The 15,997-nt window shown below is 36.4% G+C and overlaps 1 protein-coding gene across 5 annotated transcripts in view; it reads left to right on the top strand.

The window, feature by feature from the left end:
• The first annotated feature begins 3,312 nt into the window (after positions 1–3,312).
• The window catches only part of LOC117402554 (synaptotagmin-like protein 2), a 95,809-nt gene continuing 83,124 nt past the window's right edge, over positions 3,313–15,997 (top strand). For 2 of the 5 annotated variants that reach the window (XM_034003819.3, XM_034003816.3), the window contains exons 1-2: positions 3,313–3,559; positions 4,052–4,260. In XM_034003819.3, coding sequence (XP_033859710.3) covers positions 4,133–4,260 — 128 coding nt within the window. In that variant the 5' untranslated portion in view covers positions 3,313–3,559; positions 4,052–4,132. Of the gene's footprint in view, positions 3,560–3,597; positions 3,706–4,051; positions 4,261–15,997 lie in introns of those variants that run through there. The other 3 variants (XM_034003818.3, XM_059024509.1, XM_059024508.1) reach the window with 3 other exon arrangements.

The following is a 15,997-nucleotide window of genomic DNA, read 5'->3' as shown; positions in this document are numbered from 1 at the left end:
TTTGGCTGTTCTTTGTTTAGAGCAGCCAATGCTCCCTGATACTATCACTGCCATCTATGATGAGTAATGACCTGTAATATGTGAATCAAGGTTCTGCCTCCAGCTATCCTCTCTATAAGATTTTAAAATGTTGTTAATGTCTTAAAGCTGCAGTGTACCACGACCATGCTCAATTTAACACTAAAATATGATTCTTGGGTGTTTACTACAGTAAATTCGTCCATAGTGCAGCCTTCCGTGCACTCTGCTTCATCTGAAAACAGACATTCAGAAATACAACATAGTTTAAGCAGATCATAGAGAACTAGAAAATCCTCCAATGAGATCATGATTCTGTAACTTGTAGCCTCTTGATGAAGACGAGGGCATATACCACTGCAAAGAATGTTGCCATGGGGTACCCAGCATTTGCAATCCTTCTCTGGCCAGCGATACTGCTGTAATTTCCCACAAGGGTGCATGAATTGATTATAAAAGTCCCCAAATTCCTCAGACACATTTCAATCATACCCATCCAATATGTATCTGCATACATGACAGAAACAGAACTTCCTCTCTGATATAAAACTGCATCTTCTTCCTGAGCTGTGGGTTCACCAGAGCCATGCCAGGTTCTAAATCTACACTTATCATAGGAGTGCAAAACATTAATAAGTCTTCCACCAGAGTTTGTAGGCCATCAATTAGTTATCACCTGGAAGTCCTAACAAGCTGTTGAGGGACAATTTATTTAACTAGAGTTTCCTATTGTTCTCGAATTCTGAATTGAGTGCAAAACCTGATTAACATCTTCCATACTTGACATCATCACTATGATAGCAGTGCTAGTAACATCTCCATGTCACATCAAAGTAATTGCTCACCTGGAATAAAAGGTGCTGACTTTTTTCCCCACTGATGATGTGTTATTCATTTACTCATGTCATCTGATTCATATTAAATGTTTGTTACCTGAAGATTATTCTGGTTTCTTAGAAGGGGGGAGGGGGGGCAGGTAAGGTTTTGATTTTTTTAAAGCAAACCAAAAATATTACCTTCCTGAAATTTTCCACAGATGAAGCTGAGACCTTGTCATTTTTTTGGTAATTTTTTGAGATTATTATTTTTGGAGTTTCACCTCAAGGTCAAAGGTCAAAAACTTTGTTTGTACGGTGTAAGTTCCTTTTGTTTTCTTTCAAATGTATTTTCGCCATGCAATTTCCAATAAAATGATATGGGGGTACCCATCAACCACATTTTGACCTCTCTATAACTATTGACCCCTTGACCTGATCAGTCTAAACATGTAAATTTGAGCTTGGTTGTCTGAAACAACCCTACAAACCAAGTTTGGTGTAAATCAGAGATGGTAGGGTTTAAAATCCAACGTTTTTGGAGTGATTTGTCATGGAATGACCCTAACTCCAAACTCTGGTGTTAGAACTTTGCATAATTCAAACATATTGATTACTAATGTCTTAACTTACATATTACAGTATAAGGGTTTATCAGTGCAAGCTATATGACTTTGTAGATCATGTCATTGTAATAACAGAGTTACAGAATTTTGCCCCCATCTTGTTATAAATTGGTTTACAAATTACTTTCAAGACCGACAACAGAAGGTGATAATTGAAAAGGCAAAATCAGATATGGCTGTAATATAAAGGAATCCCCCTGGGCTTATTTCTCTCCAATGATTTTTCTTTATGTATGTTAACAACAGATGAAGATGCCTACAATGTGTTATGCTGATAATATTTAAGCAATAGCAATTGAGACACAGGGTATTTCCTAGAGATTATTGACTGGCTGGGCAAGTTGCTATTAACCCCATGCCTGTCATTAATTCCCACGAAATGCCCTGTGCTCTATATATTGTAATTGTTTAATATTCAAAATGTTTTGTGTTGCAAATGTTTTGTGATATAAATGTTTTGTGCTCTGCATGAAATTTCTAGAGAATTAATATAAAAACTTGATCAGTAACCAATCACATTGCTTTCTTTAGTTTCCAACGGAGGCTGTTCCTCATGAAACATAATTCATTTTTACAGTCTTATATGGAAGCACCTGCCAACTAAGCACCCACAACCAGCCCGTTACCCAAGACGTGATCCAGATCTGCTGTGTACCCAGATCTGCTGTGTACCTGCTGTGACTTTCAACAGCATGATGCTGTACTTCTATATTCCAGAATACAGATCAGGGATTTCATTTTTATAATAAATGTACTGGTAATGTTTTCTTTTAATGAAATACAGACTGAATTAAAACAAATACGATTTTTCATAATGTCATCATTTAAGGTTTTATGTTATTGTATATAATGCTAGGACAGATTGAGAAACAGTCTGGTTTGTTTCTCCACTTCATCATAGGAGGTACAGTACTAAACAGGCAGATGGTGAAACCTGGGTATTTATGAAGACAGAGAAATGTTTTATGTGTTAAATGTTATTTTACAATTTGTTTTATTCTTGTCTAAAAAATGTGTCGGATTTGGCCCTAGCACAGTTAGTAGTGACAATGTTGTAAAGTCACAGGGAGATCCCTAAAAATCTACATTCGGTAGGCTATACTGATTCAATACATGACTGCTTCTTGTACTTCCTTGAAAAACCTGTCTTCGATCTATATAGCACTGCAAGTATCCTTAATAGCTCCTTTTCTGCATGTCACAGTATGCAAACTTTGACTGAATGAGTAGGGAGAACATAATATTACTTTATTCTCTATGTCTGCCTTTAGGACAGCTATTTATAAAGTTTCTAAAAGACAGGTTCTTAGCCATGTGTGTTATTACTTTAGTGAATTTGTTTTCTTTTTAAACCTTTAGCTGTCCTCCACATTAACCCTTTCTTGCCATTCTATGGTATTTCGGTTGGTGAACCTCAAGTCAATTTAAATTGGATACAGCAACACATAATAATAATAATAATAATAATAATAATAATAATAATAATAATAATAATAATAATAATAATAATAATAAAGCTACACAACATGCTCTTAAACGAGTGTCTATTGAGTTGTATCTGTATAGTGTTTTGATTTTGGATTTTATTGATAGTTTGGAAGGTGTCAGTAAAATCTATATCAATAATAACAAAACTAATACAAATGTTCTCAATTACATTAGACCAAATATGTACATAAATATATTCCAAAACAGTCAAGTAGTGGAAATGACAAAAAATAATACTGGCTTTACTTTGGTCTTTCCGGAGTATGAGCAGTTAATTAACATAATAAATGTTGCTTGCAGACACTGACAATTAGAGTTACCACACCACACCGGTTTCATTAGCGCAGTAATGTGTTATGTTGGAACACAAGGCGCTTCTCTGGAGTTTATTTTATTTTTGCCAGCGGAGACTGGCCTCGATTACAAATTAATCATTAGTAATTTGGCAAAGTGGACGGCTTTACAGACAAGCCCCAGATTTGTGCGTCAAAACAATTAACATTAAACTTTCAGTCGACAGCAGGACTGAACTTGGCACTGTCAGTAAGAAGAAATTAAACAACAGCAAAGCAAAAATATTAAATGAAGATTAAATACACTTCGTTGGAGCAGGTTACCCAACTTTAATGATTTTTTCTGGGATATAATTAAGGAAATTAGACTATATATTAATTATAACACTTGCTTTACGTTTAAAACAAACCGAGTCAGGTTAGCACCTACTTGAAATGTAAGAAGGGCACCCAATTCTAATACAAGTAATTTCATAAACTTTTTTTTTTCTTGATAACAGATAAATAGAACTATATTAGTTAAAACCTCGTGGTTAAGTAGTGGAGAGATACATGTTCCGTTCTTAATATTTTTTCTTCATTAAAAAAGTCACTTATAATTGTATTGGTGTCACATACTAACGCTAAACACACCATTCCCTTCATTCCTGCAAACTAGAATAACCTGTAAAGCTTACTTTTAAAACTTCTAAAGAAGGTGTTGGTATCGGATTGATCTTTCGTTTGTCAAGTTGACAGTTTAGCATAACAAAAGTATGCAAAACGTCAGGTATTAATAGTCGCAATAAAGTTGTTTTTATTATTTCTCCAGGAAACCAGTTACTTGTCTTCGGCTCTTGCAATTTGGTAGAACTTCTTCAGTCTTTTAGATCGATTCAAAAGGCTTAACACAATGAAATCAGAAGCAGATAAAACAACAACCTTGGACCTAAGCTTCCTGTCGGTGGAAGAGGAAAATGCTGTCTTGCAAGTTTTAAACAGAGATGCACAACTCAGAAACCTGGAAAACGGGCGCGTAAGGTAAGACTAGCTTTTATCAATGTATATAAGGCATAGTGTTTCATTGTTGGAGAATATTTCCAACAGAGTATGTCCAATATTTTATTTATTAAAGGCGGGTGTATAAAATGTCATTAAAAACATAAATATTTTAAAGTGGCGGAATACTGTAGCCTACAATTACATGGTAAACACTGTATTGTTTAAAATTTACAATTGTGAATCTACCGAGTGGCGGGTGATGTTACCCTGTCATACTTGTTTAGTTAGGAGTCATGAATGTTCTGTGGGTAACACAAAAATAACCAATGAGCTGCAGAGGCCCCCCCCCCCGATTGTCTGTTTTACTGACCGCTGATATTGCGTGGGCGGAGGCGAGTTGGGTTCTAAGGGTCCGTCCCAACCCGCACCCACCCTCTCACCACCCCCCATCCCCAGCCCCTCTCTCCAGAAAAAAATGTCAGAATATAGATTTCTTTAATGGTTTATTTTGTATCGGGTATCTATCCCCACTTCATGACAGTCTTAACCCCCCCCCCCCCCCCCCCCTCAATGTGGTAGAAGTATTTCTTGCTGCCTGACAAAAGCCTTTTACTAACTGGTACCTGCTTACACTTAAGATGAAGAAAACCTGTAAATGGCATACTCTGTATTGACTTATGCCACAGACTTCTGCATTGCTGAAGGTGCAAATTACTTTGCCTTGCTATAGTAGTTGCCACTGTCCATAGAAAAAGAGGAGAGAGGCAGCAACATTCCTTCTTTTATTATGAACATAATTCAGACTGCAGAATGATTATAGCTCATTAGTGGTAGATAAATGTTAATTTTATCTGCACAGGGCTGGAGCCCTCAACAAAATTGCAAGCAGTAGGTCTAACCGATAAAACAGATGTAAATATTTACCTTCCGTTAGTTAACTTGCTATTTTTCAGTGGGCCGAGATTCACAAAAGCATACATGAACAGATACAAACGGATACATAGTAGACTTCAGAGCATGCAAAACTGTAGCCCATTGGGTTTCAATGTTCCTGGTATACACCATGTTTTGTTTCTGTTCATATGTTATGAGAAACACTGTTTTAAAAAAAACAGAAAAAACAAGAAAAAAAAACTGTAAACTTACAGTAACTTTTCTGGCAGAAAGTTGCCAGTAACGTTTATGTAAGATACATTTCTGTATTTTACAGAACTATCATGTAAACTTACATTACAGCATTAAGGGAATAATAGATGTTTATTTACAGTACTTTGTCTGTGAAAATACGGTTTTATTCGTTAAACAATGATTCTGCACTGAAGAAAAACAATCTGTACAGTTGCCAGTAACTGTGTTCTGCTGTTGCCTTCCCCTGTCTTTCCTATAGCACGAAACTGATCGTATGTGTAAGCAAACAAAGAGAAACAACTGCTTTTGTGGTTTCGAAGACTTTATTGTCTTCTCTTTATTATAAAATATGACTTGCATGGTACAATCAATCTGTCTATTTTTGACATTGACTGAAAAAAATAACTATTTGGTGATTTTGAACATTTTGAACAATTGTAAAAGATCAAAATGAAATGTTTTTTGGTTGAGTATTATTTCAGTGAAACTGAAATGTAAAATACCAACCAAGACAAGAGCGAAGCAAAAGAAAAAAAACAGCTGCATCAGTCTTTGTGATTTTGAAAATGACAAAGTAAAGAACGGAACAGAGAAAAATAGAAAGCTGTATCGCTCTTTGTGTAGCAATTTCAGAGATTCCATGGAGTCAAGACTGAAAGAAGCATCAGGATTCGGGGGTGAGTGTTGTGTTTTTTCTTTCCCTGTTTGGGGCTGTTTTTGATCCTAGCTCCGGATTTATGCCAAGAAGGCTTCCAGGATTTAAAAAGGATAAGTTAGGAAGGAGGGAAAAAAGGGATAATAGAAAAAACAGGTTGTAAACATTTTCTGGTCAAATTGAATCAAAGAAACTAAGAACCAGTCAATGATTTTGGAACCTGCTGCATCTCTGGTGAGTAATTCAATAGTTAATATATTTGTCATGTGCCCGTGTATGACAATACACACAAATACACAATGTCATATTTCATAAGTCTTCTAAATAAAAAAAATTAAAAAAAGTTACATGTGGAATAAACGGACAGGTACTACTACTAACCATTAATTTCATAACAAGTAGTTTAAAAAACAAAAAAAACAAAACAAAAAAAAAGTTTCATTTGGATAAGCAGTCTCTGAGTCATTCAATAATTAGTAGAGTGTATTTGTAATGCATTGTCATGTCACCTAAAATAATAAAGTAGAGTACACCACAAACCCTACAAAATCCATACACTATCTCCTACAATATGCAACAGATCAAATCTTACCTTTGAATAAATTCTAGTGCAAGGGGTGCACTATGTGGATGCTGAATATTAATGGGGAACGCAGGTGGTCATTTACGATTTATCTGATCCACGGCAACCATGACAAAAAAAATAATAAAATAAAAAAAAGCATCAATTTCAGTAAACATCTGATTTTCTAAGCTTGTTTTCCTCCTGATTTTCTGAAAAGTAATTGTGAAAAGTATAATTGTTACATACTTTATATAACAAGCTTAGAATAAATAATAAAATCTTTGAGGCTGACCAGCTCAGCAGGGTTGTCTTCCAAGTACATAGCCAAAAGAAGCAGCAAGCCCAGTGATTTTTTTGATTCAGTGTTCCTGTTGTCATAGTTGCCAAAGTTAAGGTTGCTCAGACGTTCTAGAAGTGAAGCCGCTGTTTTTGCTTGTGGAATGAATTTTGAGATTGTTCCTTTTTTTGGAAAGTTTCTTAGCCATTTTCATTTGGATCGGAATGCCAACCAGGGTTTCAAAATGATCCAAGAAGTGTGATGCCTCAAATAAATAAGGCCATGTTTCTTTTAAAGTGGAAACACATTTTTTATCTGTATTAACTGAGAAACGCTGACTGTAGGAAGTGTCGCACATTAGCTGCTTCACAGTGGTGTTCGAGAGATGCTTTTCACGAAATGCAGTCTGCAGCTCTGTTTGTTTCTCTTGCTGACTCTGCTCTGTTCATCAGCAGGCAGATCTCCAGGCTGCCACTGGACACAGCCATAACTGACACTTACCTTTGTTTTTTTTTCCCCTCACTGCCTCCTTCCTTTTGAGTTTTACTCTTTTTTTTTTTTTTTTCTTTTCTGTGACCTGCCTATTGCAATTTTCAGCTCTGTTTTCCAGCTGCAACATTAAAGAAGCATATCGAGATCCAACAATATTGTCGGCACTCCCGTCACGAAATGAAGCCGGATACCTAAATAGAATTTCCTTATTTTCCAGATTTTCTGCCAGGTCTTCTTTGTATGGCAAGCATTTCTTTGATTACACCATGTAACAATTTTTTTTTTTTTTTTTTGGTTCCTGGGTAGTAAGTGTTATTTCCTAATTGCTTATGCCTCAAAAGTATAGAAAATGGCTATTATTCCCCACAAACTTTGCTTTTGTGACCAGGACAGTGATATTTTGAAATGTACCTATTTTCCAGAACATTCCAGATAGATTCAGTGCTGAGTAAACTTGGAGTAACTTCTAGAACGTTCTAGAACTTTCCACTAATATACATAGTAGTATAAATACAGGGGCCTTAAGCCCACCAGTTAAGTTTAGTTCCAGCTGCCTAAGTGGATGCATATCTGCATTTTTCTGAGATGGCATCAAGGTCATAGGAGACTTCCAAATGGTGGCATTCCTGATGGGTGTCCAAGGTGGTTTTACCCAGTTTCCCTGCTATCTTTGCCTTTGGGACAGCAGGGACACCAAGGCTCACTACCACAGGCGGGACTGGCCACAGCGGACCGAGTTCTCTGTGGGGAAGAACAATGTCAAGTGGGAGCCACTGGTGGACCCCCGGAAGGTGCTGATGCCACCGCTGCACATCAAATTGGGCCTTATGAAACAATTTGTCAGAGCTCTAGATAAGGAGTCGGCAGCCTTCAAGTACCTTCAAGACTTCTTCCCTAAGCTGTGTGAGGCAAAGGTCAAAGCCGGTGTCTTCGTCGGACCACAGATGAAGAAGATCCTGGAGTGCAATGAATTCCCCAAGAAGCTCACTAGTAAGGAGAAAGCGGCTTGGAACAGCTTTGTCGCAGTGGTTCGGGGCTTCCTGGGCAATCACAAGGCCGAAAACTATGTGGAGCTGGTTGAGACTCTGGTGAAGAACTACGGCACAGTGGGCTGTAGGATGTCCCTCAAAGTCCATATCCTTGATGCTCATCTTGATAAATTCAAGGAGAACATGGGAGCGTACTCGGAGGAGCAAGGCGAGCGCTTCCACCAGGATATACTGGACTTTGAACGCCGCTGCCAAGGACAGTATAACGAGAACATGATGGGAGACTACATTTGGGGGCTGATTCGTGAAAGTGATTTACAGTATAGTCGTAAATCTCGAAAAACTACTCGCTTCTAAATCTTTTGTAGTCATTTTTGTATTACTTTAGTATAAATACATGTTAATTTGGATTCATATGTTTTTTTCTGACTTTATGTGAACGAAAAGACACACATTCGCCCGTTTTCTCATTGGAAATAGGTAAATTTTCAAAATATCACTGTCCTGGTCACAAAAGCAAAGTTTGTGGGGAATAATAGCCATTTTCTATACTTTTGAGGCATAAGCAATTAGGAAATAACACTTACTACCCAGGAACAAAAATTGTGTTACATAGTGTTACTATACACACCATTTCTTTCCTAAGCATTGGAGTTGGCCTTTTTTGATCAGTTATAACCTGGATCAACGCAGGTGGCATTTGTGCCATGGAATTTCAAATGTGTCCAGAGCACAGGTTGTTGTTCTTGATGTCTCAGGTGACCTGCTCAATCCAATACTGGTACAAGGAGATGTTTCAATAGCAGCTGATGGTCCTGAGGTTTAAGTCAGCTAGTGACTTTGGTTATGTTTTTGAAGTTTTTAGAGGCACAAACACACCTTTTAAAGTAGCCATGCTTACTTTCAAACCTCATTGTCCAGGTTCGTGTTAGTGGAATGTTTTAATGTCGGGTCTGCATAATGCAGGAGATAGTGATGTTTTAGTCTGAGCTTTTTGTTTGGGAACAGCACAAATCTTTGTTCTAGGTATTCGTCTAAGATTACTTTCATGTAAGCAACTTGTGATTCTGCTATTTTTGGAGCACAAACAAATTCAGCAAATTCCCTGAGGAGCAGTAACAATTGCCACACCTCATCCTTTGCATCTGCAATTTTGTCATAAAACAAAATTAGCAAGAACCTGAGAAGCCACCAGTTTTGAGCTGCCTGAACCCCAAGCTTCTCTCCTTTACTCTGTACCACATTCGGTTTACTGGCACTCTCCCCTGGGAAAGACTTGATCCTGCTGTTCAACAATGTATACGAGAACCACTTTCTGGTAGTCACTAAAAAATGTAAGCATAGTGACAAGTCGTAGTCGACCACACCCTCAAATAAATCATGTGCAAGACATGGAGGCAGCCCTGGCTGACAAACATGGTAATACACCAGCCTGTTGAATATGCTGTCAGCTTTTATCCCCAGCTTCACAGTTTCCTCTAGGTGTTTTTTTTAAATACTGAACACTCCTTTCGGGTACCCTCTCAGTTGCAGAAGGAAGAGGTTTTGCAATGAAGCAATATCTACAGAAGTTTGTTTTACAACTGAAATTCAGTAAATCCTCCAATGTAATGTGAGCCAAGATTATCCCCCAATGCAAGCTGAAGTCCCTTTAACGGTTTCATGTCCTACAGAAATGCCATTCAACTCAATGTCATGTAAGTCATCAACCATGCGATTAAAAACCTTCTCAGTACCAAAATATTTACAGTTCTTTTCCAAACAAAGCAGGGCAAGTTGAATTTGATTTACTGTTGAGCGGTGCTGTGGATAAAAATTTCCCAGGGTGTAATAGACTGCAAGGACTTTGTGTTTTTGTTTTGCTGATCCCAGTGGATTAGCCACTTCAAATGCATCCGGAAACAACATTATTTTCAGTGCATGAGGATCAGATGCAAACAATGCATTGACCTGAACAGCATGTCCATCACTTACATCTTCTAAGATACCTGGCTTGGAAGGCAGTGGATTTAAAATCTGATTCATGTTGTCAATTTCTTGGAGAAGTACTTTCAGGCTTTCTTTCAAAGGAATATAATGAAAGTGCCTGTGCTGACCTTTGTCATTCCTTCCTAAAGAAATCTGTTGGGGCTCCAGAAAACTGAATTTGGTCTTGTAAAATGTAACTCTTTTTTTATGGTGAGAGTGTTAAGATCACCATGATTGGCATGAAGCACTTGGACAGGACTTTGCTCTTATATGGTTTTCTCTATATTTTCTAACATTTGGTCAGTGACATGTACATCACGGAGACTTTCTTTCAACACTTTCATTGTGCTCTCATGTTGCATGTCCAGAAGACTTCTTATTTCACTGACCATGTGTGTAATATATGAAGCTGGCACAAGATGCTTTGCCTGTAAACTCAAATAAAACTGGGCTAGGTTTTCAGTATATAAATCACCATTGTCATTTTCCTCCTCTCCCACCACAGTTAAGTTACTAGTTTCTGAGGGCTGTTGTATATCTAGATAAGGCTGTTCAACTATGGCAAGCCAATATCTCAAATTAACTTCCTGTCTAGTTTGAGATATCTCAAATTTACTTCCTGTGAAAATGGACTTCCGGCCCATTTCAAGATACCTCAAACTGGACAGGAAGTCAATTTGAGATATCTCAAATTGAATTCGAGATATCTCAAAATTAATTTGAGATCTCATTTAAAGCTCCATTTTGAGATATCTGTAATTGGAGCTTTAAATGAGATGTCTCAAATTCAATTAGAAATCTCAAATTAACCCTGTTATCAAGAGATCTCAAATTGAATTTGTCTTCCTGTCCAGTTTGAGATATCTTGAAATGGGCCTGAAGTCCATTCAAAACAGAGCATTTTCACAGGAAGTCAATTTGAGATGTCAAATTCAATTTGAGGTACCTCCAAACTAGACAGGAAGTCAATTCAAGATATCTCAAACTGGACAGGAAGTCAATTCGAGGTATCTCAAATTCAATTTGAGTTTGATATATCTGCAATTAAATTTAAGATATCTTGAAATGCATTGAGATATCTCTAAATGTTAATTTGGCTTGCCATAGTTCTACAGCATCGCTCGGATAAGCAGAAGAAATCAGTTACACCCCAGCCTCTATGATATCTAGATATATGGGAAGTAAATGACCATTTCACTTTAAACTTACTGCTACAGCCCTCAAACAGACAAAGGACCTCTAGCACCTCCTGCAGATGGTAATTCAGGTGAACTACAAGCTCTTTTAAAGTTTTCACATACTTTACAACAACAATCCCAGGAACACTACAAAGCTACAGATATATTGCATTGGCTACTACAACATGCTTCTGCTCTCAAGTCATGGTGAACTCTTGAAATGTGACTGTTAAAGGAATTCAAAGTTGAAAACTTTCTACCACAGCTAGGAAATCCACAAGAAAACAGAGCATTATGCATGTTTCTATGCTGCCTGCAATGTTTCATATATACAGTGCTGAGGCATTTCATTGGCTGGTAAATAAAATTAAACTCCCAGAGCTCATTTCAGTCTTTGCTTCGGAAGGCGAGATTTGCTAAAAAAAAAAAAAAAAAAAAAAAATCAACAGTTAAATTTTGTGCAGACCTTGGTTGTTATTTATTTTAAGTGGACCCTCCCACTATAAATATATAAAATGTTAAGGTAACTGCAATAGAAAAGAATGTTTCAACAAGACTGGGGGGAAAAAATCGATAAGACCTGTGTAACAAAGGTATATACATACACTTTTTAATACACCACTAAATCCTGACTTAAAAATATATATATATTTAAATGCACAATTAATTATTTAATTGTTTAATGTCATGTACTATAATTAACGTCTATTGCAGAACAAAACTATAATATTATATTATATATACATTAACCGTTATGACAGCTTAATTGAGTTAACACGTTTTTAAACACAGATTGACTTAAATTTTATCACAGAGCTAATCTTAGCAGCAGTCGTTGGAGGAGATATGTCTGTGTTTGTCCAGAAAAGGAAATAACCTTGTTTATGCTACTCGCCCCCATCCCCCAACACCACCACCATAAATATTTCTATATCGTTCTTTGCCGCCACCAGCACTCAATTTGTGCAATTTGACAAATGATTATTTAACACGTTAGAAACCAGAGAAACTATTTGTCAAAGTGTTGAGTTTAATCGCGGCTTGTTGTAGTATGTGATTTTAATCTTGCTCGCGTTTCAATTCACTTCATGTCGCCTGTTGTCCTCTAATCTCCTTTCCACTTCGTTCCTTCGTAATACAACGTCTCACATTTTTGTTGTCACTTTCCGCCCATCAATCCCACAATGCATCATGGTAAACAATGCGTGATGTAAAAGTGTAAGGGGCCGTGTGTATTCTATCCCACAATGCAATATAATAACTACTTTGTAAAAATACAGTTCATTCTGTTAAATTTGGAATTACAGTATTTTTTTCTGCTAACATACAGTATATTCTGTAAAATTACTAATTTTTTTACAGTGAGGGATTGTTTTGTTTTTTTTTCTTATCTAGAATAATTTTGGCATTTATGCAAAGGTCAACTCTGTACTACTTTCATGGGAGTTGGGAGGGGCACACTTTATTTAGTTTTGTCAGTCTTACTACAGGTTTATCTGCCACTTTTTACTTTGCTGTTCAATGAAGACTTGCAGATCCTGTGGGAGATGGTGCTTTACCCAACACTGTTTGGATAAACTGAAAATGCACTTTGTATTGAAATCATGCAATCTGTTGCTGCTGAATGTTATTTTTCTCTGAAAGCACAAGTGTCTACTAGGCTAGAATGTAAAATTCTTCCAAGTTAACGTTAGGTTAAACAAATGCATTTATTCAATATGACTAGGTTTGGGGGTAAGGGCCAAACTAAGTTTTTACAGGGATGGTCCCAGGAAGCTTACTTTAAAACACTTAAAAAACAAAAAAAAACAAAAAAAATATATATATATATATATATATATATATATATATATATATATATATATATATATATTTTTTTTTTTTCATCCTGGTCACGGTGTTGGTTAGTGCTATCCAAGAGTTGACAAGTATTTGAATACATTTTTTATCAAAGCAGTTGTCCCCTAAGTTTCATCAATTAAAATGCATTTGAAGTTGTAGGCTTTTAAGGCACACAAAAATACATTTAATTCTGAAGTTAAAGAAGTAAATGACAATTCCAGTGTAACATAACTCAAAATAATGCCAAATAAATGCAGATGAACAAGTGGTTGAGTGGGAGAAAGTGTTACTTATCTACTAATGTGAACATGCAGATGGATTTAATTGTATTCTGCTAATTCACTAAATTAATGTATTTGAAAGTTTAAGAAGGAAGATGCCATATCAAAAGATTGAGCAGATGTGATCATTTGAACTATATAAAAGTTAGGCTTGCATGTACTAATTGAAAACCATTCAAATAAATGACTTGAACATTGCAGTCAATACCAAATGCATGGCATATGATGTCAATGTAACAGGTGCACATGAGTAGTGGCGATAAAGCACTCCCTTTTGATGTTTACCATGTGATTACCAGCTTTACAAACTCCCACTAGCCTTGCACCCTGTCATGGGTTTCAGAACTTACTGGTCAAATTGCAACAAACTAGTGTACTAACTGTGAATTAGTATGGAGGACAGTTTTAATGACAGCCTGCAGGATAGTTTCTATTTCAATGAATCAATCGCCTCCAGACAGACTGCAGGTAGTTTTAAGATGTTCTCGGCAAACACAACATATCAGTTGTCTGTATCTGCCCCCTAGAGTATTGTAAAACCAAAGTATTCCGTTTGTACAGCGATTTACTTTTTACTTTTAAGTGCTGTACTAACTTGATACTCGTATGAATAGAACCAATGATGTGTATTTTCAATGTATTAAATACATTTTTTAAATGAATAAACTACATTGAGATGAACTTAAATTCTGCCCATCATAACAGCTGATAGTATATGATTAATTTAACTGAAATGATTTTTGCAAAAGCCTATCAGCTGAATTTTATTGACTGGTATTAAAATGGAACATACAGTAGCTATAAAATTAGACAAATGTTTGGACAATAAGTCTGGCAGAGACGTTTGGTCAGATTTCTGAAAACTATTATTTTGCAGATACTCTAACTTCAGATTAAGTGTTATAGGCAAGGCTGTACTCCTTTTCACTGTAATCACAGATTTCACAATTTCCATTAGATATATCCATTACCCTGTAATATGTCACATTTTTTTGAAAATAGTATAAATATACTTTTTTTTATCACTCAAAATAAATACATCAAATGTTTGCCTTACTGACTCACTACCTGTTATGCTGCATTTAGGAACCTGGCAGCTGGTTTAGTTTGCTTTCAGTAAATGATTGGACACACACCATAGAGCCAGACATTTACTTTGCAATGTCTTCAACAAAAAAGACACCAGCTGCATCACAGATCAGAAATATTTCTGCTAAAGATTGCTCAGTAGAAGAAAGGGATATTTCATGTGTCTGCTGTTATTTTTATATTTTGTTTTGATAATTCAAGCCAAACAGAACGTCTTTTAAAAAGTTGACATAAAAAAATAAATATTCTACAATTTTAGCATTTACGGTTTTTCCGGTAAACATTTAAGTATTTAGGAACATTTGTTGTATAATAACTCAAGAGAGAATTATACATTTTGAATGTGACAAGGCATTTTTTCTGCTTTTAATAAATGTTTTGTTTATTTAGCAGACGCCTTTATCCAAGGTGCCTTACAGAGACTAGGGTGTGTGAACTATGCATCAACTGCAGATTCATTTTTAACAAAGTCTCACCCGAAAAACGGAGAAGGAGGTTAAGGAACTTGCTCAGAGTCACACAGTGAGTCTGTGAGAGCCACGATTTGAACCAGTGACCTCCTGGTTACAAGCCCTTTTCTTTAACCATTGGACCACACAGCCCCCGGTAGTATGTTAAATCCTGAAAGATCTTTAAATATAGTATAACGTTACATATCCGACCCCCTGTGGACTGCGGTATAGGCGGATATGTGAAAATCGGATTTGCGAACATCTATAGAAAAAGCATTTACACATCCATAAATAGGTTAGTTAACAAAAAACAACACGCAAACTGCTTTAACGTCGGGGAATATTTTTTGCTTTAAAAGTAAGCAAACGGAAACAAGATTGATTAGGCTACAAATACACAGTGTAAGCTATGCGGTTAGCTGTACACCATCAACACGCAAAGCTTTTAAAAATAATAAAACAAAAATTAAAAAAATACAAAACAAACGTCACTTGCAACTGATGGGTTTTTTCTTAACTGTAGAAATCCCTGCCTCCCTGGTTCTGCTTTCTTAATATCTCTGTCACAGTACGTTGCACTCTTTCTTGATATTGCCAATGGCAGATAAGCAGCTTGGTTTGAAATATTGCTTCGGCTATTTTAAACAAACGGACTGTAAGCATTGTGTTTATGAAGCTTGCTTTGTTTAAGTCAAATGCATTTAAATGCATTTAAAAGTTGCAATTGACCACCCTACTAAAACTAAAAAAAACCTCCTACAAAAACAATTTACTTTTCCCAGTGCAGTTGGGGCACTGTCCCTCCTTTCTGAATACTTTAAACCCACCCCAACTACTGAGTCGCACAAATTTCTATTGGA

The sequence above is a fragment of the Acipenser ruthenus genome, chromosome 5, assembly GCF_902713425.1.
Source record: "Acipenser ruthenus chromosome 5, fAciRut3.2 maternal haplotype, whole genome shotgun sequence".
Taxonomy (NCBI): Eukaryota; Metazoa; Chordata; class Actinopteri; order Acipenseriformes; family Acipenseridae; genus Acipenser; species Acipenser ruthenus.
Note: the sequence above shows the minus strand (reverse complement) of the source record. Positions and strands in the feature narration are given on the sequence as shown.